Source organism: Apiospora marii, assembly GCF_038362585.1.
Source record: "Apiospora marii strain CBS 49790 chromosome Unknown utg000011l_segment0_segment0, whole genome shotgun sequence".
Classification (NCBI taxonomy): Eukaryota; Fungi; Ascomycota; class Sordariomycetes; order Amphisphaeriales; family Apiosporaceae; genus Apiospora; species Apiospora marii.
This window is the reverse complement of record NW_027117382.1, coordinates 2,155,391-2,181,728: the sequence shown is the minus strand read 5'-3', so window position 1 is coordinate 2,181,728 and position 26,338 is coordinate 2,155,391. Positions and strand designations below refer to the sequence as shown.

The 26,338-nt window shown below is 53.7% G+C and overlaps 8 protein-coding genes across 8 annotated transcripts; 3 read left to right on the top strand and 5 right to left on the bottom strand.

Annotated features, from left to right (window-relative positions):
* Positions 1–260: 260 nt before the first annotated feature.
* Positions 261–1,784, bottom strand: PG985_013775 (kynureninase; the record flags this gene model as incomplete). The annotated part of the gene is made up of 3 exons (XM_066833541.1): positions 261–1,187; positions 1,244–1,596; positions 1,655–1,784. 3 exons carry the CDS (start codon positions 1,782–1,784, stop codon positions 261–263), a joined length of 1,410 nt encoding a protein of 469 aa, XP_066678281.1.
* Positions 1,785–2,151: 367 nt separating this feature from the next.
* PG985_013774 (uncharacterized protein) lies at positions 2,152–3,027 on the bottom strand (the record flags this gene model as incomplete). The annotated part of the gene is made up of 1 exon (XM_066833540.1): positions 2,152–3,027. One exon carries the CDS (start codon positions 3,025–3,027, stop codon positions 2,152–2,154), a length of 876 nt encoding a protein of 291 aa, XP_066678280.1.
* Positions 3,028–9,634: 6,607 nt separating this feature from the next.
* On the top strand, positions 9,635–12,979 carry PG985_013773 (NAD-specific glutamate dehydrogenase; the record flags this gene model as incomplete). Its single annotated transcript, XM_066833539.1, has 3 exons — positions 9,635–9,914; positions 9,966–12,882; positions 12,949–12,979. 3 exons carry the CDS (start codon positions 9,635–9,637, stop codon positions 12,977–12,979), a joined length of 3,228 nt encoding a protein of 1,075 aa, XP_066678279.1.
* Positions 12,980–14,162: 1,183 nt separating this feature from the next.
* PG985_013772 (glycoside hydrolase family 78 protein) lies at positions 14,163–16,524 on the top strand (the record flags this gene model as incomplete). Its single annotated transcript, XM_066833538.1, has 4 exons — positions 14,163–14,582; positions 14,643–14,675; positions 14,736–15,262; positions 15,318–16,524. 4 exons carry the CDS (start codon positions 14,163–14,165, stop codon positions 16,522–16,524), a joined length of 2,187 nt encoding a protein of 728 aa, XP_066678278.1.
* A 573-nt stretch (positions 16,525–17,097) lies between these two features.
* On the top strand, positions 17,098–19,066 carry PG985_013771 (uncharacterized protein; the record flags this gene model as incomplete). The annotated part of the gene is made up of 4 exons (XM_066833537.1): positions 17,098–17,139; positions 17,232–17,453; positions 17,528–18,262; positions 18,347–19,066. 4 exons carry the CDS (start codon positions 17,098–17,100, stop codon positions 19,064–19,066), a joined length of 1,719 nt encoding a protein of 572 aa, XP_066678277.1.
* Positions 19,067–19,296: 230 nt separating this feature from the next.
* PG985_013770 (uncharacterized protein) lies at positions 19,297–21,182 on the bottom strand (the record flags this gene model as incomplete). Its single annotated transcript, XM_066833536.1, has 4 exons — positions 19,297–19,780; positions 19,868–20,688; positions 20,762–20,869; positions 20,946–21,182. 4 exons carry the CDS (start codon positions 21,180–21,182, stop codon positions 19,297–19,299), a joined length of 1,650 nt encoding a protein of 549 aa, XP_066678276.1.
* A 1,317-nt stretch (positions 21,183–22,499) lies between these two features.
* On the bottom strand, positions 22,500–23,234 carry PG985_013769 (uncharacterized protein; the record flags this gene model as incomplete). Its single annotated transcript, XM_066833535.1, has 1 exon — positions 22,500–23,234. One exon carries the CDS (start codon positions 23,232–23,234, stop codon positions 22,500–22,502), a length of 735 nt encoding a protein of 244 aa, XP_066678275.1.
* A 1,904-nt stretch (positions 23,235–25,138) lies between these two features.
* On the bottom strand, positions 25,139–25,828 carry PG985_013768 (uncharacterized protein; the record flags this gene model as incomplete). The annotated part of the gene is made up of 1 exon (XM_066833534.1): positions 25,139–25,828. One exon carries the CDS (start codon positions 25,826–25,828, stop codon positions 25,139–25,141), a length of 690 nt encoding a protein of 229 aa, XP_066678274.1.
* Positions 25,829–26,338: the final 510 nt, after the last annotated feature.

The following is a 26,338-nucleotide window of genomic DNA, read 5'->3' as shown; positions in this document are numbered from 1 at the left end:
TCAACATAATGTAGGCGCGTCCCTGCGCCACTTTGGCAACATACGATGCATAGAACAGCAACGATTTATGGGAATAAGCGAACCGAAGAAGTAGGCCTATGATACGCCATGCAACCAGATAGTTGTTTCCATCAGGATAGTAGCCTACAGAAGCAACCGAAAGTTGCAAACTCACAAGTCCCTGGATCCACCAGCCCAAAACGGCGTGGCGGGCAAACATATTTGTAGATTCAGAACAGAATGGTCTATATCTATCCGATCTAGGCGGCCTTGTTCTTATCAGCTGTCAATAGCGCTGTTTCGAAGGCTTGTACGAAAGCCACACAGTCGCCGAACGTGTTGTATAAGGGAGCAGGGGCGACGCGAATGACGTCCGGCTTTCGCTCATCCACAATGACTCCAGCTCGCTCAAGCTCTTTCATGGTGACCGAGAGCAAGCCATTGGCAAGTAAAAGGCTCAGTTGGGCGCCTCGGCGCTCAGGATCAGAAGGCGTGATGATGCGGAAAAGCTTTCTAGCATCCTGGGACATGGACTCGAGACAGTGCTGTAGGAAAGCCGTAAGTTGCTTGGACTTTTCTCGGAGGGCAGGAACACCTCCTGCGAGCTCGAAGACTTCCAGGGAAGCAGTCAAACTTGTGATGTCGAGGATGCTGGGATTGCTGAGCTGAAAGCCAGCGGCCCCTTTCACCGGATGAAATTTGGTTTCCATGGCGAACCGTGTGCCCTTGTCGTTTCCCCACCAACCAGAAAGTCGTTTCCCGTACCCACGCTCAGGGGCGTCGTCGTTTATCGTAGTTGTGACCAGACTGTTCCGGGAATTGATGAACATCCCACCGATACAGCCTGGCCCACCGTTGAGGTATTTGTAGGTGCACCAAGCTGCCGCGTCTACGTCCCAGTCGTGAAGCGACAGAGGCACGTTGCCAACTGCATGGGCAAGATCCCAGATGATGAAAATGCCACGTTCGCGAGCGAAGGCGGTGATTGTGGGGATATCGAGGAGCTGGCCAGTGTAATACTGCACACCAGGGAGGAGTATCAAGGCTGTGTCTGAGGCATGCTCTGCAATCAATGAAGTGATATCATCAGTCGTCAAGACGTTGTCCTCGGAAGATGGTGACTGAACAGTGATCATAGAGGTTTCTGGTGACAAGCCATGATGCTGGATCTGACTGAGTACCGCAAACTGCAAGGTCGATGTTAGTCTCCCGAATAGGGGTATGGGCGGAATAAACCACGTACATGGTCGCTCGGGAATGCCTTGCGTTCAAGTATGATCTTATGCCTGCCGTTGGGGTCCGGGTTATAGAAGGCGGTCATCAAGAGATGCAGGTTTGCCGTCAACGTTTGCATCACTGCAACCTCGGATACGCCTGCCCCCACAATTGGTGCCATCAATTGTGCTCCTTTCTCATCCGCGTGTAGCCAGGTAGGCAAGGGCGAGTCATCGAGGGGCTTGAAGTGACCCTGGACGCCCTGCGTCCCCCACGTATCCAGGTACTGCTTGATGCGTGTGGATGTCCTTTTGGGCTGAAGTCCGAGCGAATTACCGCAGAGATAGACACATGGCGTTTGGTCTCCTTGCGCATGCGAATCTGTGGATAATGTTTAGCCGCACGTGTTATATTTGAGACACAACACACTATAACTGACCTTGTGTGGCTAGCGTCTGTCGTTTGATATCCGCCTTGCTCGGTATGACGAACTCGTTTCTCATAGAATGGAGCTGATCGTCCCTGTCTAGTACCTCGGCTTGAGCCGAGAGATCGAGCGGCTGAGACATGGAGAGGAATGACGGCCGAGGGCAGGAATAAGGCTATACCAGATGCAATAGGCGACTAATCTAGTACTGCTACAAGCAATCCGGAAACATATACTGGGCAATGAAGTATTGACTTGAAGGAAGGTAGTCGAGATAAGCTATTGTCCGAATGTTGGGATCCTAGATGGTGACGTCGGCTAGTTGCGGGTGGATGTCCCAGGGCAGATGAAGCTGAAACCCCGCCTGTGAGAATCGCGTACTGTCAATTTGGGTTAGATTCCCGCTGCATCAACTTTGACTTTAGGCCAAATCAAGTAGGTGGGGTTACCAATTTACTACTCTAGTCATACTATACCCAAGTAGCCAAAGACCCCGAAACCATCAAACCTCAAACACTCAAGCTTAGGCTTGGTCGTTCCGGTGCTCTGCCTTCTGTTGATTGGCATCTCTCAGGAGCCTTTTGTCTCTGCCAATAGTACCAGAGTGCCGATGTGATCAGGGTCGTCGGCACAGCCCACGCCCAATATATCCAGAAGTTGTTGGACATAGTCCAGCCTGTGTCGGTGTCAAACTTGAAAAATGACATGCTGAAGACGCTGGAAATGAAGGTTGGCGGCAGGAAGGTCAGAGTGAGCGTGGATATGGTCTTCATAGCCGCGCTGTCCTCTTTCGCGGCCTTGCCGATGGCCACCGACACCGATGAGTCGTACTGCGTTACCATGTGGAAGGCAAGCTGGATCTCATTCTGAAGCCTCTTCTCATTCGCATTCGATCGCCAACGCAGGCCCTTGAGCAACTGCTGCGAGAACAACAAGCGCCCGTGCACCGTCTGCCAGCTACCATCGTCTCCTACCTGCGCCTTGACAGATTCGTGCTGCGACAGCATCCCGTCCATGGTTTCAATCGCTACATCGAGAGTTTCTGTGACGTGCACCGCGTGGCGCGAAATGTCGTGCAAAAACCGGTATGGTGGTTCCGGCTTCTCCTGCGGCGTCTTCTTTTCCACCGCCCTGACGTAGTTACGGATTGACATGACTGTCTTATCTTCAAGGCGCGCAACCTCGTCCATCAACTTGGTATATGGCCAGAAAGGATCCCGCCTATATTCCATTTCCAGACAGGAAAAAGAAGTAGCAATCTTCTGTGCCAGAGATTGATCGGCATCAAAAACGAGAACAGATAGCTGGTTTGACGTTGCTACCCAATGCGTGAAGACGTTCATTTTTAGCCATTCGTACTGGGCGCGCTCGCCCACCAGCTTCATCTCAAAGTACGCCCATGTATCTACTGTTTGTCAGAACTTCCATGCGGCTCGATGCTAATGATGGGCCTACCGATGCTTAGAAGGCCCCCGGGATCCCGTTTTGCCTCGCACCCGAAATACCCATTGGAGCTCCTGCAGTGGTCTGTCCACCATAATTCGGGCATACCGAAAGCCTGTTGGAGCGTACGGCGGCAGCGTTCGCATCCGCGCATCCTACTGGCGCTCGCAAATCTAGCTCAATCAGCAAAGGGAAATGCAGGCAGGCATTGAGCACGACTCACATGACACAAACAGAGGAATCCTGACAAAACCAGCGAGTGTCACGCAGGGTATCTGCATGCAATTCCTGAGATGTTACCTGGCGGCTCGAAACCGGGTTGGCGCAATTGAGTGTCTCCGATCCCGGTTGTTGCTGTGGCCATTGTAGGATGGTGATGCTCGAGTTACTCAGACAGGACTCAACGGACATTCTGTTCGTACGTTTCATGGGGCTACTGATAGGGTTGCATGTCTAGAATCTCTGTCTGGTATCAAAGAGAATGGTGAGCGGGTGGTATTGCTTGCTACTTATAAAGAAGGTGGCGGGTGGGCTATGTCCGCTCCAAGCTGGGCGCAGCAGTGGAGGCGTGTGTCTTGCCTGACGAGGCAGACTCAGTACTCAAAACTTGGCAAAATAGAGAATCGTCCGCGCCCCATGCATTGTGATTCAGCACTCGAAAAAACATCTGCGACCACTCAGGCGAGCCCTTCAGTTTCTACATTTTCGGGGACATCTTGTTCCAACACTCAACTTTTACTTGCTCTTATCCACTTTCTAACAGTAACGGTAAAACGCATAGCATGCTGTGTTACCGTACGGAGGGAAGCACTCTCATGATCAAACTAAGCGTGTTCAGATGAACATTACGTTTGCTATCTAGATGATGATGGACGTCTATGAGATTGCCAAAGGCTTGTGGGAAACATGTCCCAAAGCAAGTCGATACAGACCAAAAAGGGGGGCTTCAAATGTTAAAAATAAGAAACCATAGCACTGGTCGCTAACTCCAGCCAGATTATAACGTCCCTCTTCCTTAAGCATTGCCCCTTTCGTTATAAGCTTTCAATCTTGCTAACAGTGCCTCTAATCTTGTTTACTTTTGGCTCTATAGAATTACCTCTGGCGATACAGTTTATTGAGACAGTATAATGCGATTTCTATCCCTGGCATGCGTTCTCTGAACCCCTAAGAGCCGCTACCGAGCGTCTCGCGACTATTATTGGGCTTATTCTTCCTTTAGGGAAGTTTGTTGCGATATATAAAAGAGAAAGAGTCTATGGAGGTCGCCCCAGTCTGGGCAGTAATAGCTTACTAATCGATTACTATGTTATAAGCTCCCTGTAGATTATTAAAGATAAAGTGACCCCATGATCGCTTAAACTTGAGGAGAGTGAACTTCTGCGCAGCCTCTTCACGCCTTTCAGATTGCTATCTTGGAGATTTCAAAAACGAGACACGGCGTGAGATATTACCAGGAGCTGCTCAGTAAATAAATACGATAACCAGCAGGAAGTACTGGGAACATGTGCATTCAATATGTAAACAAAAAGGATGTGATGTGATACTTGCAAGTCTTCGATCCACGGCGTAAGGGATAGTCGATAATGGCGTTAGCAATATATTAAATTAAATAGTATTAGTACTATACTTCGTATACTATTCAGGTACTATTGTTGCACCCGTCGGCATGCTTTCTCTTACTGATTAGTAAGTAAGCCGTTCGTATGTGTATACATATGATCTCTATGTGTTGTGCAGGTTTCTGTTGCTGGTATGGATAGCTAGCAGATAACATCATGACCAGCTAACCCAACACTAGTCATTCAAGTTGTGTTGATCGTTGCTTGTGCCCCCTAGGCCGCTTCGCGGAAGCGGAGCCGATCCTCCTAGACGCCCTGACAGTCCACGCATCAGCTCCACATACCCTATGCCGGGGCTATGCGCAGAGCCGTTGGATCTCCCGGTTTGCCAGCCGAGCGATCCAGTGCCGGTACGAATCTACAATTTGCTTCCGGGAAACCTACGGAGCACCAGACACTACGCAATCGAAGATGCTCCGATCTTCGCCGGGGGAGATCTTACTTTCGGGCCATCACGAACAAACACGAATTGGGGAATCAGGGAGCCAGGTTCCTACAGCCGGCCCCGCCACGGACGATCTAATAAGGTTGCAGCAGGTCGAATGCATTTGCAATTTACCTATTCGACCATCAGACTTCGCGCAAGTCGGATAGCAGTGCTCCGAGACTCTCTCGCTGGTGGGCACGTCCGCCGCCGCCGCCACCCGCCGCGGATGCAGCCGGGAAAGCTGAGTGGCAGGGCCAATCAGCACTAAGTGTCACGTCCTCTGCACGCTCTGACTTGGGATGCTTTTCTTTTGAAAGCAATTGATCTTTCCACGAAGCTCTGGCGGGCTTATCAGACGGGAGAAGTAATGATCAGAGGCATTAAATGCGCCCCAAAGCTGACTCTCACCCTAGGTGGGTGCATGGTTGTCGTGCAGATCTCTGCCTATGCACCCGAAAATTGCTTCCAGGGGACACAAAAGCGCAACGACTAAGCCACTAGACGTGACCCTTAACGAATCTGAATTTGAAGCTTGAATCAACGAAAAAGAAAAGTAAATGAAAACAGAGAAGATAGCAATGCCGCGTAGCCGTAGAGAGTGCGTGGTAAACTCGCGGGCGAAAGGTATATCGCAGTCTTACTTTTCTCTTTCTGGCCCACCTCCTGGCTGACGTCCCTCGGGAAAAAGCATCATCGGTTTATGTGATTGACAAATAAGCACCGTCTGGTATCTGATGCTTTCGTCTGTTCATGTTATGCCACCTTCGGCATTTGGTCTGATGTTCATTTCCCTGCCACCCAGCTGAGGTATGCTTGAGGAGGAAAGTTTAACTCTGTTACTGGAACAAAGATACCTGGCGCGAGGCGTTACACTGATGGATTGCGTGAATTCAACAACGAACAATCCGAAGATATCTAGCTTTACACGGTTCTACATGCTGGTTTTACCAGGACCGGTCCTGCGACAGTGAGTTTCAACGCATTCTGTCGGGGAGTTCGGGTTACGGAGATTGGCTTGGCGGAGATCCCGTGCACGTAACGCAAGACTGCCACCTGCAATGTTTAAACTTGAGCTTGGCGACGTTTTCTCGTACCCAGGCCGATCGAGATGCACGCAACACGAGATACACGAGGTACATGGGCGCGAAATTCTAACTAGCAAACATTGATTTCATTCATGACAATTGATCTTCTTCTTTTTTTTTTTTTTTCTTGAACAAGTTGTTTCCCCCTGAATGATGGTTGCGCAGAGAACCTTGCTGGGCTTCGAGTATGCAGCCATCCCCATGTAGCTAGCACGTACCTACGGAATACTTCCAGAATCAATTTGATCCTCACGTCAATTGATTGATGCTCTCTAGGTCCCCTCAACCAGGCCTGAGCCTGAGCCTGAGCCGCTGCGGCGCTAACCAACCTGGAACCTGCCGAACCCCAACTTGGGTGCTGGGATTACGACGACACGGGAAGAAAAGGCGTGCTTCGAGCCTCAACTCTCCAACTCGCCAAAATCACGGCGCGAAAACTTCCATGCCCCGGACCCGTTAGTTTTCTGGCCGCTGCAGTGTTACTGAGGGCCCGGTTCCGACAAATGCTCTGGCCACTGCGCTTTTTACGCAATTTCGTGGTAATATTCTGCCATGCTCGTGACGTGTAGCCCGTGGTTCTGATGGGGTAACTATTACCCCCATTTTACTTGATGGCAAGGGTGAGAGCAGACGCTTGGCGACCACGAGGCCACTCGGTTCGACGCCAACAGGCCCAGCTTGCTCTACCGGGCAGTTCGAACCCGCCTCTGACCGCTGCCAAATCTCCCCCATGGGCACCTTTTACCAATTCTTAGCAAATCTAAATGCGCTGGCTGCTCCACGATGGCATGCAATTTGCTAATATAAGCTGAAATGCCACGGGTTAACCTTTAATCGCGGGGAAGGTGGATGCCGGGGATGCTGGAATGCTGGGGACGGATGCTGGGGGTTGTCAAGGACTGGGGGTGTGAAATCTCTTCGCCAGGGCTATCTCCTAACTATCTCCTAATGAACCATTTGGGGAGAGGCCCAAAACAGTTAGAAGTTGCCATGCCAAGTTGCTTCCCCGGATTACGGCATGGGGAAAATCTTGTTGGCATGAATTCTCCATCAATGATGCTATCACGAGGCGATCCCAATTGCCTCAGGTAATGGCTTAGGGCGCTCGGCGGTCTCGCTTGATTGATCACCTTTGTTTCGGCCCCCCATCCGTATAGATCAGCGGGCTTCTCAGTCCAGAAAGGGGACTGCAAACTTTGCGGGTTCAATGTTCGTGACCTGGGGGCATGAGCAGGAGGCGGTGGAAGAACTCTATCCATAGGCCGCTCTCGATCGTTGGCCAGCGCACCTCCAGATGGTCGCTTGATCCAAACATTCCTGGGCTGCGGGAGGGAAAAGCCGTTATTATTGCACTACCGAGTCCCGGACTTCAATAGACCCCTGATTAAATTAGGAAGAAGGAGAAACATTATGGTCCTGTACGACCAGCTCCAACAGAACAAGTCATGGAAAAAAGGGGCCTTCCTCGAGAAGTCGAGAGCCGGTTTCGCAAGCCGCGTGTAGGCAATTTGGAGGCTCTGACATCGGACGCAATTGCATTGATACGAGACAGCTGCTTTGTACGTATACACCCACAATCTATTTGGACCGAGTCCACCAAAACAGCTCCGCGGGTGTTGACACCACCGGACTCACTAAAACATCCGCCGAAAAAGGCCGTGAGGAATGCCTTGCTTGAGGCGTATCAGAAACAACAAAAACCTCACGATGCTGCAAGTTTGGAGAGCGTCGCAATCAGCAGTGGAGCACCCACACCGTGATCCTTCCCATCAATGGATTGGGATGAGCGATGAGCCTCGAATAACCGGTACAGCAGTGGGTGCGCGAGGTACCTGCGGCGGCCCTGCCAGGATGCACATGCCCCTTACGAGTTAGTGTTACGGATGACTGGCAGCGGCGCTAGCACGCTAAAGGCATCTAATGGATCGACCTTCATGTACGACGATCAGGTACCGTGCCTCCGGGCCAATGACAGCCTTGCCCGCCATCCTCGAACAGCCCCAGAACAGCCTGGAATTTTTATTTGGTAATGGCAGCACAGCTCATGATCACTAGAGTCATGGACCTTGTCGAATACCTCACTCAATGTCAAATGGCTTCTCTCCCTGGATAGAGGTGGATGAAGTCAGTCGAGGGAATCGCACGCCATGTCCTGCGCTGGACGTACGCCGTTCCCCCCAAGAGCGCAGATCGCAGTATATAAGAGGCCCCTAACGCCCGCCCGTTCTGGCCTGTTGCCGTCTGCTTGGTATCACGACCTAACCTCTAAGCACCAATCACCTAGTCCAGGGAAAAGAGTTTCCCGTTATCTTTTTTAGTTGTTCTCTTTTTTTTTCAGCTGGGAAGGCTTCCTTATCTCATCGGAATCGCCCTGATCTCCAAGCCCGTCATCAGCCCCAAGCTTCCGGTCTTGGCTGTGCAGACCCTCCCATCTCTCGCCCTAGAGCTGATAGCATCATTGCAACGACCCTGCTCCTTATTCGCCCTCTCTCAATTCCCCAATTGTAGCAGACACCCGCTGCGGATTCGCTTCCTCCGGCTTACTCGTGTCCTTATCCTCAATCTCTCGTGAACCCCGGTGTGAAATCCTCGTGTTCTTGTGGTGGATATTGCTTTTGTCGAACCTTTCGATTTCTCACCCGAAAACCTTCCAACCTACTACGAACCAGGGTACGTCAACCTGCCCCTCCAAAAACAACATCGTCATAACCAACGCAGAAAAAGCTACATCTTGCCTTCCAACGCACCTCTCCTCCACAAAACCGCCGACGCTCTCGCTGCGACAGCTCGGATTGCAACCATACTTTATTCCTCGCCCATTCGCAAACATTCCAGCGGATTTCAGTGACCGCTAGTCAAGCGTCACAGCAGCCAGCTAGCTTGGTAAGTTGCTTTTTAATTCGAGGTCCCATCTTGCCTTATCTCTCGTACCCAGCCACGATCGCACGAGTCGAGCGGTGAAGCGGGCGCTACTCCCAGTCGAACGGGTCGCCGAGATAACATTCAAGGTGCCACCCAAGCGCCTTATCTTGTGCCATTGTTTGCCCTGGCAGCAGCCCGGCCCAGCCCAGCCCAGCCCCTGCCTCCAGCACATGCCCGCTAGTGCATGCATTTGTTTGTGTACTTTTTGGCGACTCGGGTATCGTAGGCGATTGCCATCTCCCTTGTCCAGCTACGGTTGCCGCCAGCGATGCACCGGAAGCCCCTGAAGCTTGAACAGCACCATCCTCCGCAATGGCCCGATCTGCAGATCTCTGTTATGGCTGCAGTCTAGTCTATTCTCACAGCTCTGGCCTTGTCCCCAGCCTGTGGGGTATATAAAGTCATTGGTGCTGTCATCTCTTTGGATGATGTGCTTCCCTGCAGCCAGATACTCGCATTCGCCCTTTGCCTCTGCAGCAGCACGTTCTTAAGGATGTTGAGCCTCCAGACCACTGACCTGCCACTAGACAGGTTTCCAGAATACGCCGAATCACCTGAAGCGGCCAAATCACCCATCATGACGGCCAACGGTCCCATCAACAAGCTGGTGCAGCAGCTCCAGGGAGGCGCGGAGCCGAGCCGAACTCCCTCCCCTCAGCCCACCCATTTCTCGGTCCCTCAGACTAATGGCAACGGCCACCGAGTCCTGCGATCTGCTACCGTCGGATACATTGCGCCGGAATTCAAGGGAAAGGCAGAGCAGAAGCAGCAAGGTAAATTGACGCTGACCTTGTCTTACTTCGGTTCCCGCTAACCCAAACAAGTGAAGGAAATCCTGTTCAAGGAGGCATGGATTCCTGAGCGCCTTGTAGACGCCCAGATCGAGTGGTTCTACAGCTCTCTCGGTATCGACGATGTCTACTTCCAGCTGGAAAGCCCGGAGGTCATCTCGACCCACATCACTTCGTTGTATGCTGCCAAGGTGGCCGCGCACAACCACCCCAACAAGCAAGAAGAGATTCGCCTTGATATGGAGGCGTCAGATCACGCAATATACATCGACACAAGCGAGCCGGGTAGGACGGCGACCTCTGGTCCTCGCTATGAACAGAGACTCGAAGCCAAATACCTGGACCATGTCGGCACCAAGCGTTTCCGTGTCGAGACTTTCCGCTCTCCAGGAACCTTGTCCGAATCTCCCGACTCCAAGGCCTCTTTGCGGTGCTACTTTGTCTACCAATGCCAATTTGTAGACTCGAATCCTCCTCCTGATGAGACCCGGCTCGAGGTCATTGCAGACCGCATGTTTATGACCAAGGCGACTAAGAACACAAAGCTCATCTACCAAGACATCATCACCCTGGCGGTGAACAGGACCGGTCCGGTCATCGAGGTGTTCGACATCGAAGATTCCCAGGAGAAGCGTCTTGTTGTGGCGTTCCGCTCCCGCACGGCCAGGGGCATGTTCAGTGCTCTCAGTGACCTCTACCACTACTATGGTGTCACCAGTACTAGGAAGTACGTGGAGCAATTCTCAAATGGCATCACTGTCATGAGTATTTACCTGAAGCCTGCGCCTGCCACCGTCGAGTCTGCTGCACCTCCGCTTGAGCAGTCAATCCACCAGATCACCAAGGAGATTTCCCTGCTGTACTGCATTCCCCAAAACAAGCTGCATGATCTTTTCGCCCATGGCGAGTTGAGTCTTCAAGAAGCCATCTATGGTCACTGTGTTTGGGTCTTCGTCCAACACTTCCTCAACCGACTGGGTACCGAGTACGTCTCGCTCACGCAAGCATTGGACCCCAAGAACAACGTCCATGCCGGCATTCTCTCCAAGCTGAAGCGGAGGCTGCGCAGCGAGACCTTCACCCCGGACTACATTCTGGAGATTATTACAGCCTACCCTATGCTCGTCCGCACTCTCTACGCCCAGTTCGCGAGCGTCCACTTGAGTGCTGGCGCCGGATTCGAGAAGCACTTTGTTGCGCCAACCCCTGCCGTCGAGGTTCTTTCCGATGCCAGGATGAAGGAGAAGATCAGCCGCGAGGTTGCCAATGAGCACGACGAGATGGTGATGACTGCGTTTAGGATATTCAACAACGCCATCTTGAAGACCAACTACTACACCCCTACCAAGGTGGCTCTCAGTTTCCGTCTGGACCCTGGATTCCTTCCGGAGATCGAGTACCCCAAGCGCCTGTACGGCATGTTCCTCGTTATCTCTGGAGAGTCCCGCGGATTCCACTTGCGTTTCCGGGATGTCGCTCGCGGTGGCATCCGAATTGTCAAGTCGCGTTCCAAGGAAGCCTATGGCATCAACGCCAGAAACCTTTTCGACGAGAACTACGGTCTGGCAAGCACGCAGCAGCGCAAAAACAAGGATATCCCCGAAGGCGGATCCAAGGGTGTAATCCTGTTGGACCCCAAGCAGCAGGACAAGGCGCAAGAGGCATTTGAGAAGTACATCGACTCCATTCTCGACCTTCTCCTTCCGGCCAAGACCCCGGGCATAAAGAACCCCATTGTCGATTTGTACAGGAAGGAAGAGATCATCTTCATGGGTCCGGATGAGAACACTGCCGACCTTGTCAACTGGGCCACAGAGCATGCCCGCGCTCGTGGGGCACCCTGGTGGAAGTCTTTCTTCACCGGCAAGTCGCCTAAGCTTGGCGGAATTCCCCACGATCACTATGGAATGACCACGCTCTCTGTTCGCGAATATGTCAAGGGCATTTACCGCAAGAAGAACCTCGACCCTGCGACAGTCAAAAAGATGCAGACGGGCGGTCCTGACGGTGACTTGGGAAGCAACGAGATCCTTCTCAGCAACGAGAGCTACACGTCCGTCGTGGATGGCTCGGGTGTTCTCGTGGACCCCAACGGAATTGACAAGGAGGAGCTCATCCGCCTCGCCAAGAAGCGCGCGATGATCGGCGAATTCGACGTCTCGAAGCTTTCCAAGGATGGATACCGTGTCCTCTGCGAGGATAATAGTCTGACGCTGCCCACTGGCGAGGTTATCAGCAACGGAACCGCATTCCGAAACACATACCATCTCCGCGACACTGGATTCACAGACTGCTTCGTCCCCTGCGGTGGTCGACCCGAGTCTATTGACCTCGTCTCTGTCGGCAAGCTGATCAAGGACGGAAAGTCGACCATTCCATACATTGTGGAAGGTGCCAACCTGTTCATCACCCAGGATGCCAAGCTGCACTTGGAGGAAGCCGGCTGCATCTTGTTCAAGGATGCATCTGCAAACAAGGGTGGTGTCACATCATCCTCCCTGGAAGTCCTAGCCTCTTTGAGTTTCGACGACGAAGGCTTCGTCACGCACATGTGCCACGACGCCAGGGGCCAAGCTCCCGAGTTCTACCAAGCGTATGTCAAGTCGGTCCAGCAGACCATTTGCAACAACGCACATCTCGAGTTCGAGGCAATCTGGCGGGAACACGAGCAGACAGGTACCCCGCGCTCCATCCTCTCGGATCAGCTGTCGGAAGCCATCACCAAGCTCGACGAGGAGCTCCAGCAGTCTGATCTGTGGGCGAATGAGAAGATTCGACGCTCCGTTCTGGAAGATGCCCTTCCTAAGCTCCTCCTCGATCAGATCGGCTTGGATACGATCATTGAGCGTGTCCCCAACGCCTACCTGCGGGCCATTTTCGGAAGTTACCTTGCATCCCGATTCATTTACGAGTTTGGTGCCAGCCCATCGCAATTCGCCTTCTATGACTTGTAAGTTTCATCCCATCCAGCACCCGTTTTGATCCCGTCCAAGAAGATATACTAACGACTGAACAGTATGGCGAAGAGAATGGCCAAGATCGCATAGTGTACCAACCAACATCCATGCGATTGAATGACATGATCATTCATTTTCGGTTACGCTACATGACCCAGACAAATGGCGGCGCATGTTAGCTGTACTGATGTACAACTCCTTGAGCTCGTGTTTACAGCATTTGCAGGCGAAACGGTGTCTAAAATTACGCGCTTTTTTTATTGTTGAGTTTCCTGGTGTGCGTATTGTTGGATCCGACTATATAGAGCAAGAGGGCGAAGTCATCCCTTGACGTTGCCAGACAACACGAGAGTCGAACTCGGCCTCCTTTGAGCATACACACACACACACATATATATATATAGACAGAGGATAGGGTTAATTGGATTGCTTTGACGAAGACCAGGTTCCGAATGTTACACTAAAGTTTCTGTTCTTGCGCCGAGATGCCCTCGGAAGACCACGAATGCAAGATGGTGTGCTAATTCAGCCAGTGGCTTCTTTTGCACTATCGGACTACCAGGCTGTTGGCGGATTACTGTGCCGGACTGGGAAGGGTTAATTGCCAGCTGACCTATCAGGCTCTCGTGTATGCGCCGTTCCTAGCCCGACCAAGCCGCCTGGTTACACGACGTCCTGCTAAAGGGACAAACTGGAAGGGTGTAACAAACACACGTGACACCCGCTTCCTTTCCGAGAGGCGGCCTATTTACCGTTGAGCACGGCACAACAAGGTGTCCCGAGACACAATTAATTTCTCCGCATAGTTTATTGGGCGTCGAGACGACTCGAAGCGACGCGGGATGGCAGCCCACGACGATACGAAGAAGCATGCTCGAGTAATGGACAGGACACATGCCCCGCACTCGGCTGCACCCCGCAGTAGTTCGGGAGTCTCCCGCCTTCCACTTCTGCACGAAAGCCATCGCTTCCCCGCCCATTACCCCGAAAAGTTGAGGGAAGGAGCGAGGTATGATCATTACCAGTATGGTTCTGCTCAGGATTATGACCACCTGCAGTCGGTCATCAGGGACGCGGGAGGAAAGAATGTTGCACTGCAGCCGAATGCACATGCAGATTGCTGCGCTGCGCAACATGCCTGGTTCATCACCTTGATCCCGTCCACTGCTTGGGTATTTAGGGCGAAGCGGCCACTCTTTCTAGTTGCTGCCCTCGTCTGTTCCGGTGGGTGAGCCTGTATCCTTTGGCCGGTTGGTAATATTCGTATCTCAACATGCTGATGCGCCTGCATTCCTTAGTGGTCTGGACCCTATTCAATGCCTGGATCTCAAGCCACCCTGCGTCGGCCGACGATGACCCCAGCTGGCACAAGTACGTGCGCGCGCCGCCGAGCCGCCTGGTGACCCCCAAGGCCGTTCTCACCAACTACACGGTCGGCAATGTCACGGATGTCGACGGTCTGATTACTGGTAAGAGCGTCGCGCATCTGACCCGCGCGTCCAACGCGACCAGCGATGAGGTCCCCACCATCGTCCTCGACTTTGGCCAGAACGTGGTAGGCTTGCTGAGGATCGCCTTCGCCGGCTCCGAGAGCTTCGCCAGAGGCTACCCGGGCCTCCGGCTCATCTTTTCGGAGACAAAGGAGTTCCTCACGAACCAGAGCGACTTTACCAGATCGGACAATGCGCAGGGTGTACGTTTTCTGCACACACATCCCTGGTCGTTCGCAGACGGTGATTGACCTCTATGACAGGAACTTAAGATTGTTCCCAGTGGGTCGGATCAAGTAAGGGTCGCCGAGCTCCTAGCTATTATATCCCACACACGACTAAATGCGGATGATTAGATTGCCGTGAGGTCCAAGCCGTACGAATGGCTCAATCAATGGGGCTGCGAGCATGACGGGCAAGTGTGCTCTGATGGATTGCATGGCTTCCGATATGTGAAGATCTTGTTGGACGCGCTGCCCGCGGATGCACCTCATACCATTTCATCTGGCCATGTCGCAATCTCGTCTGTCAGTCTGGAATGGTCCGGGTATCTGGGGACGCCGGACACGTATACCGGCTGGTTCGAGTGCTCCGACGCGAATCTGACGCAATGGTGGTGGGATGCGGCTTACACTACCGAAATGTGCACTGATGTCTTCCGCGCCAACGACACAGAGCCTCGCGGTGCTGGAAGCGAGTCTCTCTTTGGGAAAATGGTTATCCACGATGGCCCCAAACGAGATCGTGATCCGTACATGGGCGACTTGGCTGTTTCGGCGCTTACCAGCTACTTGACACATGACATCCAAGAAGCCGCTCGGAATGTCCTGGAAGATCTGGCTCAGCACCAGCGGAGTGACGGCTGGGTTCCGCCTGCCAGCATGTGAGCACCACTCTCATTGTATCCCCTCCCATACTGGTCATTCTGACATGAACAGCAATAACTACACTTTAAAACTGTTTGATTACCCCTTGTGGTGGGTGTCATGCAGCTGGGACTACGTGTTTTACACGGGCAATGTTTCGTATATTCAAGCCTATTACCCAACATTACTCAAGGTTTTGGATACCTATTATACAGCGAACACTGGCAAGTCTAACTCCCTACTTGTCCGGCCCGATGACTACGGCGACTACGCTTTTATCGGCCGACCGGGCTCTGCCGCATATTACAGCGCACTGTATGTACTGGCATTGGACCGGGCCGCCGAGCTAGCGTCCATTTTGAACAAGCCCAACGATGCGTCCCGATGGCGCGATCGTGCCGCCAACGTCTCGAAGTCTTTCGTTGACGTACTCTGGGATCCTGCCGTCAGGGCCTTTTTCGACCGGAACTGCACCGGTAATGGCTGTACAGCCCATGCTCAAGACGGGAATAGCCTTGCCATTCTTGCGGGCATCGTGCCATTGCCGTCTAACACCTCGTCTGCCGCCAGCGATATCTTGGACTACCTCGACAAGGCACTCCACCAGCGCTATGGAAATACATTCTACGATGCGGGCGGCGACGGTATCGATTATGGGTTTTCCCAACGCGTCTACCCGTTCATCTCGTACTTCGAGATCGCGGCACGGTTCCGCGCCGGCAAGACCGACTCGGCGCTCAACCAGATGCGCCGCATGTACGGCTGGATGGCCTCACAAGATCCGGGTGTCACGTTCTGGGAGGGCATCGGCCCGGGCGGAAAACCATATGAGGACGGGTTCACGAGTATGGCGCACGGATGGAGCACGGGGATCGTTCCGTTGTGTATTAACTACGTGCTGGGCGTCACGCCGGCTACGCCCGGGTTCCTTACCTGGGACGTGAAGCCGGTGGTGGGCGACTTGACATGGGCCAAGGGCCAGGTGCCAACAGCGAGGGGTGGAATGCAAGTCAGCTGGTCGTTCGATGTCGAGGAGGACCGGATTCATGTGGACGTAGATGCACCGGCGGGCACGACCGGGACGGTCAGCGTGCCGAGTGCGGGCAGCGATGATAGGGGCCGAGGACGGAGGATGGAGGTCGTGCTGGACGGGCAAGTGGTTTACGGCGGCAAGGGTCAAATCGCGGCCCGCGGTGTAGCTCACCGAGATGAAGAGGGGCTTATCCAGGTCCAAGTACAAGGTGGCGCGAAACACGTTCTCGAGTTCCGAAAGGTGTAAGTAGCTTCATGGTGCATACTCTAGTGGGTTGAATTATTATCTTTTGGTTTACAGTTTCGAGCATTGGATGGCCATCTATTTACCTTGTCGCCGGTCAATCCATCTGGGCGCAGACGATCCATCCGACATGAGCGTGAGCGGATCCCGCTCCGCTTATGAGGCTTTTGCTGTCAATTGCCCCTAAGTAGCTGGTAGCCCAAAGTTGCAGGGGACAGTAAGCAGCTAATCTATTTCTCTGCTTAGCGGCATCAGAGGACTATTTTTGAATTATATGGAGTCTCTTGACCGATCCTTTGACGGGGCAGAACTATGCCTGTCATTTCCCATTCGCTCACCGCGGGCTGGCGCCTAATGCGTTTTCTCAATGGGGCAATGCAAATAAATACGATGGACGTGCTTGCTGGCCCCCGGGAGGACTGTCGTCGTGACATTGAAATTAGTGTTCATCGGCTCTTTTTCTTTCTCTTTCCCTAGTCGAAGTTTGTATTGTTTCCTGTTTTCTCTTATATAGCTAGAATTTTGGGGGGCGCTGAAACACTGGTATACTGGAGCTCTTCAGCGGTCGGCAATGCGATGATTGACTCAGGATCTCAACACGGATACAACGGCGATGGCGTAAGTTCTGCGATTTGATATTGCAATAACAGCATTTTTGTGGTTCGTGTTCTCGCTTGAAATACAGACTAACATTTTGACGTTTCGCTCAGCTCGCTGCCGCCTTCGTCGCCGCAGGCTATCTCACCTTGGGCCTTCTAACTACGCATTACCTTGTCGCGTATAAGCCGAGGAGAGATGCAGTGGATTCCGTGGTACTGAGATGGCCGCGCCGGTGCTTCCGTAAGTTCGCAGCGTCGGCACTTGGTTCGCCTGCTCGAAAGGGGTTGACCGGCTCGAAATTCACTTCGTTGATGGGGGGATGGCTTGGTATGGTGAGTAGTTATGTCCTGAACTCAAACACGCAATCCCCGACCGGTCTCGTGTGCTGACTCGTTCGCCCGCACAGTGCCTCGTGAACCTGGCCGATGTCCAGGTCCTGCTCGGCTTCAAGCTGCTGCAGGAGCTGTACCAAGCGGTGGAGGCGGAGATAGCGGCGGCGCAGTGGCAGTTCGTCATGCACCTGGCCTGGTTCCCCGCCGTTGCCTGCATGTGCAGCATCTCGGTCCTGTCGCCCCCTTATTCTTCTTCCGGCGGCAGCAGCAGCAACGCTCATGAATGGCCCAGGCTCGGCCGCGCCGTCGTCCTCGCCGCCCTGCTCGGCGCCACGCTCGTCGGGAACGCGCCCACGCTCTTCTTCAACTGGGAGTACGGTCGGCAGGAGGCTAGCGCCGCGGCGCCCGGGACCGATGCTCGGCGGTTTCTGGGCGACTTCTCGGGCGAGCTGAGGCGGTTCGGCGAGGGGAGGGAAGGCTTGAGCGGTACTCATGGGTTCCAGCTGGCGGTTTTCTCGGTCGTTGCCCTCATGTCGGTGGCGATCTTGGTCCTGGAGAAGGTGATTGCTTCTCCCCGTGGGGAGGAGAAGATGGATGGTCCCTCACAGGAGAAACCTTCAAAGGATACCAAGCGATGTTTCCAGGGCCAAAAGGTTGAGGCGCATTTTGAGGATCTGGACGACATCGAATCTTCGTTGAGTCCCGTCGGTGCGCGTCCCAAACCGAAGACCTTCGGTAGTATCTTTTCGGATGCAGCGGCTTTCTTCGTGAAGTTCAATCTGGACTTGCTCACGTCCAGGTTTGCAGAGGTAAGGACACCCTCCACAGTCCATTATCTCGTCCCATGATCAAAAGCAGCCGCTAACTGACTGATCGGTTGACACCAAATACAGATCTTCTTCCTCTTTGTCCTCCAGTTCTGGGGCGTGGCTAGGCTGTATGGATCGATCCCTAAGTCCGAGGGTCAGATTTCAAATGGCCAGGCCCTGTGGTCTTTCTCGCAAGAGCTGCCCTTGGCGCTCTTGGTCGTGCCCTTCATCGTGGCAATTAACACGTATCTGCTGCGCGACGCTTCCCCCTCTACTTACAAAGTCACCATTTTACCAGTCTCTGCATCTTCGCCATCAAAAGCATCATCTGGCAAGCAAGACAATGAGAACGAGCCAGCACTAGCAGTGGGCAGCAACAGCGCGCCGAGGAGCTATCCGACACCCTTGGTGGCCGTGTCCCTGCTTTGTGCCAGCGGCCTCGTCCTCGTCGTCACCGTCGCCTTCTTCGCGGCCGCCTTCAACATGATGATGGGATTCGAGCCGCAATTCCTCGTCTCCGAGGCCCTCTTCACGCAGATCGGCGTCTTCTGGGTCCTCTTCCCGGGCTACCCCCTCGCCTGCTTCGCGACCGGGCTCGCGGCCTACGCCATGGAGCGCTGCTGGATCCACAAGCGCAGGGGCAGCGCGCTGCTCGACGCGATGGCCACGTCCGAGCAGACCAGAGGAGTCGGGTTCTCGAAGTGGCGGGTCGGGGACTACCTTGTGCTCTTCGTGGTGGGCGCCGCTGCCCATGCGTTCTCGGCTGTTTTTCTTCTTGTCATGTGCCTGGGTACGAGGCATTGAGAGGATAGACGCGAGTAAGATTCCAAGATCGAAGTTCTTGATGGTGTATTGGAGTGTATAGTTGCAGAAAAACATAACTGGGTAACGGGACGCACATAGTGCTGGAATGTTCAATCCTCATGAGCGTTCGTTGTTCATTAAAAATTTCATTATTGTTACTATTGTAGGTTTCTAAAATTGGTATCAGTCTAAAAGTTTGGATACGTATATATGGTGTATACTCTTTTAAATCACTTCTCCCGTTCATTCGGCGGCGTGCTCGGCGGCACATTGACCAGCGTATCCTCGCCCTCGGAGCTCGAACCCCCGACGACACCGCCCCGCGTGGGATCTCTGCTCTCCGTCCCTTGATTCACGCCGCCAACCTTGGCCTCCTCGTCCTGGGGCGGGGGCACCGCGGTCGGGGCGAACTTGGAGCGCGCGCGGATCCGCTCGCCGTACTTGTAGAAGACGAAGGGCATGATGGCGAGTCCGGCGGCGACGGCGCCCAGGACGGACCCGCCCACGCCCACGCCCAGGGCGTCGAACATGTAGCCGGTCCAGAGGGGCGCCGAGGCCGCGCTGGCCGACCGGCACACCGTGTTGATGGCGACGGCGCTCGCGGCGTACCACTTGTACGTGTCGACCAAGTAGTTGGTGAAGGAGTTGAAGATGATGACGATGACGAGGGAGACGCAGGTTCCGGCAAGGGGAGTGACGATCCAGTGGACATAGCTGTGGAAGGAGTCTTGTTAGTCGCGAACTCTTTTTTGATCATGTATTTGGATAAGGTGGGAGACGATTAAAAGCGAAAACACTTACTTGAAGTTACCGGACCAGGCAAACCAGAACAAGAAGCCAGGGAACAAAACGGCCGGCACCATGGCGATCGGTAACCGGTCCTCGGGCGTTCTCGGTCGGCCCAGGTCTTTGCCGGCGGTCTTGTGCTCATAGAAGAAGATGAAAAGGCCGCCGATCATACCACCGATGCCCGTGGCCAGGACGGGGAGCTGGCCGACGCCGACGTTCCAGTGGCGGTGCTGCTGGTAGATGATGGGGTAAATGCTGAAGAGCATGTAGATCAGTGTGTAGAGGAAGGTGATGTAGACGGCGACGCAGAAGGATATCGGGTCGAAGAGGATACGCCAGGGACGCAGCAGCGCCGTGCTGAGGATCGAGACCAGGGAGGAGGAGCCGCCGTCAGCCTCGGCCGGGGCCAAGACGTCCTCGAAGCCGGGGATCTTAGCGGCGCGGATGCGCGCCGCCTTGCGCCGCAGCAGCACGGGCTCGTAGGTCTCGGGGATGGTGAAGACGGGTATCAGCGAGACGCCGCCGAATATGGTGAGGACGTAGAAACACCAGCGCCAGCCAATGGTCAGCTGCAGGAAGCCCGAGACGACGGGAGCGAGCGCGGGGCCGATCTGCAGCATGATGGTGAAGAAGGCCATGCCCTTACCACGGTCCTTGTTATCCCATATATCTGCCATGATGGCCGGCGCGTTGGACAAGGTGGAGCTGGCGAAGGTCCCTGTCAGGAAGCGGCCCACGAGCAGGCCGGCGAAGTTCGGGGTAAAGGAGCACAGGAAGTTGAAGGCGACGTAGAGGATCATACAGGAGTACAACATCCAACGGCGACCATAAAACTAGCAAGTCGGGTTAGCCTTGGCACTATCGCGATGTGTCCTCGCCCTTCCCCTGGTATATGGATCAACTTACTTCACTCAAGGGTGCGAAGATCATGGGGCCTGCGCAATAACCCAGGAGAAAGAGTGTGATGGTAAGTCCGGCGATCTGTCTGGTTACGCCGAATTCTGCGGATATACCCTGTTTTGCGTCGGTTGGTCAGTCTGATGTCTCCAGTATCCATGCCCGAGTTCGCATAGAAGGAGAATATACACACCTTCAGAATACCAGAGGGCGCCGACGACGCGAACGTCGCGTTGATGACGCCGACGACACTGGCGAAGCTAACCCACCAGCGCCTAGTTGTAGACCAGTTCTTGGGGTTCTCTACATCGCCCGGGGAGAAGGCGAGGTGGCCCTGGTCGTCGAGAGTGGGTTGGGACTCCTCATAATGCAGTTCGTGGGTGTGATAAGGTTTGAGGACCCGGGACAGGGTTGGTGTGAGTTTGCTCATCGTCGCATCGAACGATCCGAACCGAGTGGTCGGAACCTAGTCGATCAATAGCGCGCTTGGTTCCCGTGGCCGATCTCTTTTTCTCCGGAAACTTCCACAACGGTTATAGAATATTCCTACAGCAAACAAAGGCCACGAAACTATGTCACACAGCCAAGAAGACACCTGCGAGTCTAGTTCAGAGGATATGAGTTGCTGCGCTGTATCCTTGGTATGCGAAAACTTTGGAACCTGACCTCTAGAGCGCCAAAAAGCAGAGATCTGAGACTGAGACTGAGATCTATAAGAGGGAAACGCTGTGAAAGTGAGATATCCAAAGCCAATAAAGACTTGGTCGCTTTGCTTTGCTTCGATTTTTCGGCCCTCTAACCAGGTATAACGAAAGAAGATCTATTCCGTCTATTGCGAATCCCTCCTTGTTTCTGCGGTCGATGGCAGAAGATCCTGTGCAGAATGAGGAAAGGCAAGGCGTCGCGCCGGTAGGAGCAGCGCGCTCGCTCGATATATGCGGCCCACGACCACACGAGCACACCGACCCAAGATAGTTCCCCCATGGGTTCCGAGGCCTTTGCCGACGGCCACTTTCGCCTGGGTCCTCACCGGACCCAAGTGCCCACACGGGCTCCACCTCGCGCCCCGGCAGGGGACGGATTTAAAGCTGAGCAGAGCCTCATGGCCTTGGTTGCGCTGGGCGATGCAAAGGCCGAGGCAGCGAGGCGCGCCCAAATGGCTCCATATCGGCCCATCTGGTCGGGAATACGATGCTCCCTCTAGGCTTTCGGAAAACGGAAGCGGGAGATCTCTCGTGCGCCTTGGCGGTGGATGTTCGAGTGGGCATTCTAGACTCTTCCTTGGCTGGAGCTGGGTCCCAGGAAATGGGCTTTGCTGGCTTCTCATTGTCCCACCCCTGCTGTGGCCTTGCTTAGTCTGAGCCGGGCCGAATATGACGGGACGGGGCTAGGCAAAGCTTGTCTCCTGTTAATGACAGCACATGGCACTGTCGCCTGGAATGGAAAAAAAAAAAAAGAGACTTCGATGGAAGACTTCAACTAAATCCGATCTCAATGCACCGATATATGTTAGCAAGTGGCCACGGACATTGACAACACTCCGGGCCAACCATCATGGTCGCAAAAACAGCCATTTTATACCGAATGAAGGAGCAATTGCCACCAAATGCAGGTATTACAGCCACAGCCTTTGTTCGAGTATTTTGCGAGCGTTGGCAACGGGTAATCGGATTATAGCTTTTGGTGGGCCAGCCCGGAGGGTTGCCTACTTGTAGGAATCCGATGAGTGCTTATGGGTATTGTTTTCTCAACGTCCCCACCGCTCAATGTCAATGACGAAGATTTCCTCGCCCAGCATCAGCTCATGCTGCATCTTGACCTTGATCAGAGATTCGCCTTGAGCCGTGCGGACCACCTTGGATATGTTAGCGTCACGGAGCTCACTGCATGATGCCGCCATCGCTCCCCAGACTACCTCTTCTACCGGCCGGGCCGCGGGTGTCGGGTAAGTGATGAGATCCGCTTGGACAGCCCCACCGACGACCTGAATGAAGGCAACAACAACATGCCGTACGCCCGGATGATGCCTATCACTCAAGACTAGCACCCGACGCCGAAGCTGGTCAGACGCTCGGGTTGATGCCTCAAAGATGCTCAACTCCCAGTTGTACACCTCCCGGGGGCCTACCCCAACGACCTGGAGCATCTCGGCCACAGACTGGATCCACATGCGCGGCAAGCCCGACTTCGTCTTTAAGCCACGCCCTCGGCCTTCCAATATGGCGGAGCTCTCCAGGATGCAGATCTTGCGCCGCTCCAGCTTTGCTAGACTGACCGTAGAGTTCAGGGGTACCAGCTGGGTTTCTCGGGTTTGGCGTTGGCAGAGCATCAGCCGTCCTGCCTTGCCTGGGTACAGGGGCTCGACCTTGATTCCAAGAGGACCTCGGAAGTCACCAACATAGCGGCTGGACAGCACAACGACCATGGTGCCTCCTTCATCCTCGATTATAGGGGCTTCGATTTGCAACCCTCGTGGCGTCATGGAGAAATGGTCAAGCTCCAAGGCCCATTTCGAAACGAAATGCACGACCGCCCCAGTTCGCATGAAGCATCTGGGCGATGGGGCCAGCGCACTCGACAGGCATTCTCCAGAATCATCCTCCAATGGAAGCCAGGCCAGGATAGAATCATCCGTACTAGTACGGATGATCTCTTCTGTAACCGTCGGAAGGCGCGCTTGGCGCCTTCCCCGTACAGCGGAGCCATGTTGATTTCGAAGATACCGAAGAGAGAATAGGCACAATCTTCACCTCGCGTGGCCTCCCTGCTTGCAGCCCAGGACATCCTCTGCGCTGTGCTGGCAACTTTGTACCCGTCAGGTTCCAACAGAACGCCGGTCGATATGCCCGTGATGCCGGCGATCGTCTGGCACAGTTCTACTTTGGTTCCGATGCTCTTCCACTCGCACGAGTAAAAAGTGACATGGTTTGGAGCGATGAGCTCCTGCAGCGTCCAGCTCCGGCGGAACCATTTGCTCTGGCCAAGCACGAAGGAGCCCTTCAGGTCGTAACCGTGGGACAGCGAGTAGTCGCTGAGGTACACGTAGCAGGCCTTGGCGTGTCGGTACCACTCGAACATGGAGTTGATGGACTCGGAGAGCTCTGCGCTGGACGTCTTGTCGATGCAGCACGTATCAACCCATATATACCGGAACCCCCGCTCACAGGCAAGGTCAATGGCGCCTTTCAACTTGGCGTATCCAGCCTTGTCGCGGCACCCGTTGAGCCCTGCCTCCTGGAAGTCTTGGAAGGTGATCTCGACCTTGTCCCATGTGTGCGATAAAATGGCGTACGGCTCGAAATCAGTGGATGCTGTTTTCTGCACGAGTTGCTTGGTTTCTGTGTCGATACATCTCATCGCGATCAACTTTTCAGCGCCTCGCAGCTTATGAATGGTTGCTTCAATCAACAGAGGTTGTGGAAGTTGCGTGAGTGTATCGTAGCTTTGGTTTCAGCTCGGCTAAATGCCAGCAATGGAGCGGCTGAACGAAGACCACGTGCCGCACGCTATTGATTTCGCCAGTCGAATCAGAGGGCTGATCCAAGGCCGGGATGAGAAGCATGTTTTCCGCTCGATCATGCCGTCCGTCTCAGGTGCATACACACCCAACTGGCAACGACACCATGCTCATAAAAGGTGATTGGCTATTGATTGATGCAGTCTCGACCTTTTAATTACAGATGCTATGAACGGTCTAAGGATTGTTCTATTTCCGAATAAACGAAATGGGCCATGCTACTTTTCACGACGGTGAGAAATCACTGGTTGAACTGAAAGACGTTTGTGGTTCTGTGTTACTATCGCATCTTCCCAGATGTCACCTTACAGTGACGCCAGTGCAACCAGTGGAAGTATGTAGGTCGAAAAATTTACAATTATAACGGTGGGTACGCGATTGCACCGGCTACGTATTCAATGCCATCTCCGGAACTGTAGAGAATGTATTCGTACAGGGTGGTGACGCCACCGGTTAGTAGATAAATCGGTGTCTACTCAGAGTACCGTACAGAGGCGCAAGGAGAGTCGCCTTCGAATCCTGCCACACATGCCCAAATGAGAGACCTTAGAAATTATTTATTCAAGAGAATCGAAGTGATGATGTAAATCAAATAACAAAACGTCACCCTAATCACATAGCAAAACTATGGTCTGGTATCGCACAACAGGGGCCAGTCTCATTCCAGTTACATATTGGTGAATCTATATGTTAAGTTGATACGCTATCAACGACATGGATTGAGGCATGTAACTCATCCATAAACTAACGCTTCGATATATTCAGAGACGGTGTGGAAGTCGACCATATCAAGTCGGTGTGTAGCACCATTTTGAGTCCACTGCTAATTCAATGCGGCCATTGACTTGGAAGCCACACAATCCGCCCTCCTAGATCGCTTTCTCCACATACGCCTTTAAATCGAGTCCTTGTTGTGTGAACAGTTTCTGGAGAGTCCCCTTGAGCGGGAGCAAGAGCAGCGTACCGGGCCCCATGAAGTACGTCTCGTACGAGATGCATAGCGTCGTGCCGTCGCCCCTGTCCACGAGAATGCTTGGGTGCTCCGACCGCGACGACGTGCCATAAAGTCCGTCGTCGTAACGCCATGCTGCCATCAGGTATGGATTTTCACTATTGCCATTATCGAACGAGTCTTTCATTGCGGTGACGATTTCGATACTCGTCGTATTGAGCAGCGGTATGATGCCCGTGGTTGTAAAACGTGTCGCCAGCCCGATATGAACATCCTCGGGTGTCCGGACCACCTCGGGCGGTAGCGCAACGTCCCGCACAAAGCTATTCCACGTCGAATACGCCCGGAAGTCGAAGATGGCGTGGTAGACGTCGCGTGGGCTTGCGTTGATGACCAGCTCCGTGCACACGAGGAACATGCCCTTCTCGGTGCTGTACGTGGGCGTTGGCAGCGTGTCCGGGGAGTCCACTGCCGGGCACCGGATAGAGCCCCAGTCGATGGCGGCGGCATCGTCCCTTCTCGCAAGAGCAGGAGTCAGGTGAGCTTGGGCAGCATGCTTATTCCAAATGAGTACCGTGGCGGCCCAGATCAATACGGTGGGCAACATGGTTTCTTGCATTCGTTTCCAATATTCGAGGCCGGGTTTGGTTTATCCTGTATCCTGCGAAGAAAATTAGGGACAAAGAGACGAATAATATACGAAACAGGAATTAGACGGTTCAGGCACAAACTTGGGCTCTCGATTTAGCTGATACACTATACCCAACCGATGCCATGTTTCTCGGTTAGCCGAACGGGTAGGATCGCGCCGTAAGCGACGCAATTGTGCAGTTCACATAGCACGCCTCCAGCTGCGGCTGAAGCTGTATGCTATTGGTTGCGCCCACACATTGCTGGCCCCCGCCGGCTAAATCGAGTAGAAAATGACGACGGGATAGCTCGTGAGAGTTGGTAATAATTACCTTGGTCTCAAGTCACATAAAATGATCACATGTCCAGACCGTGGAGCTTTGGAATATCACTATAAGCCAATAACGGATCGAATGATCTCCAGAGGAAGACCGTTTCTTATAAAGCCCCTTAGAACGCACTGTAATGATTAGAAATGTCACCTGTG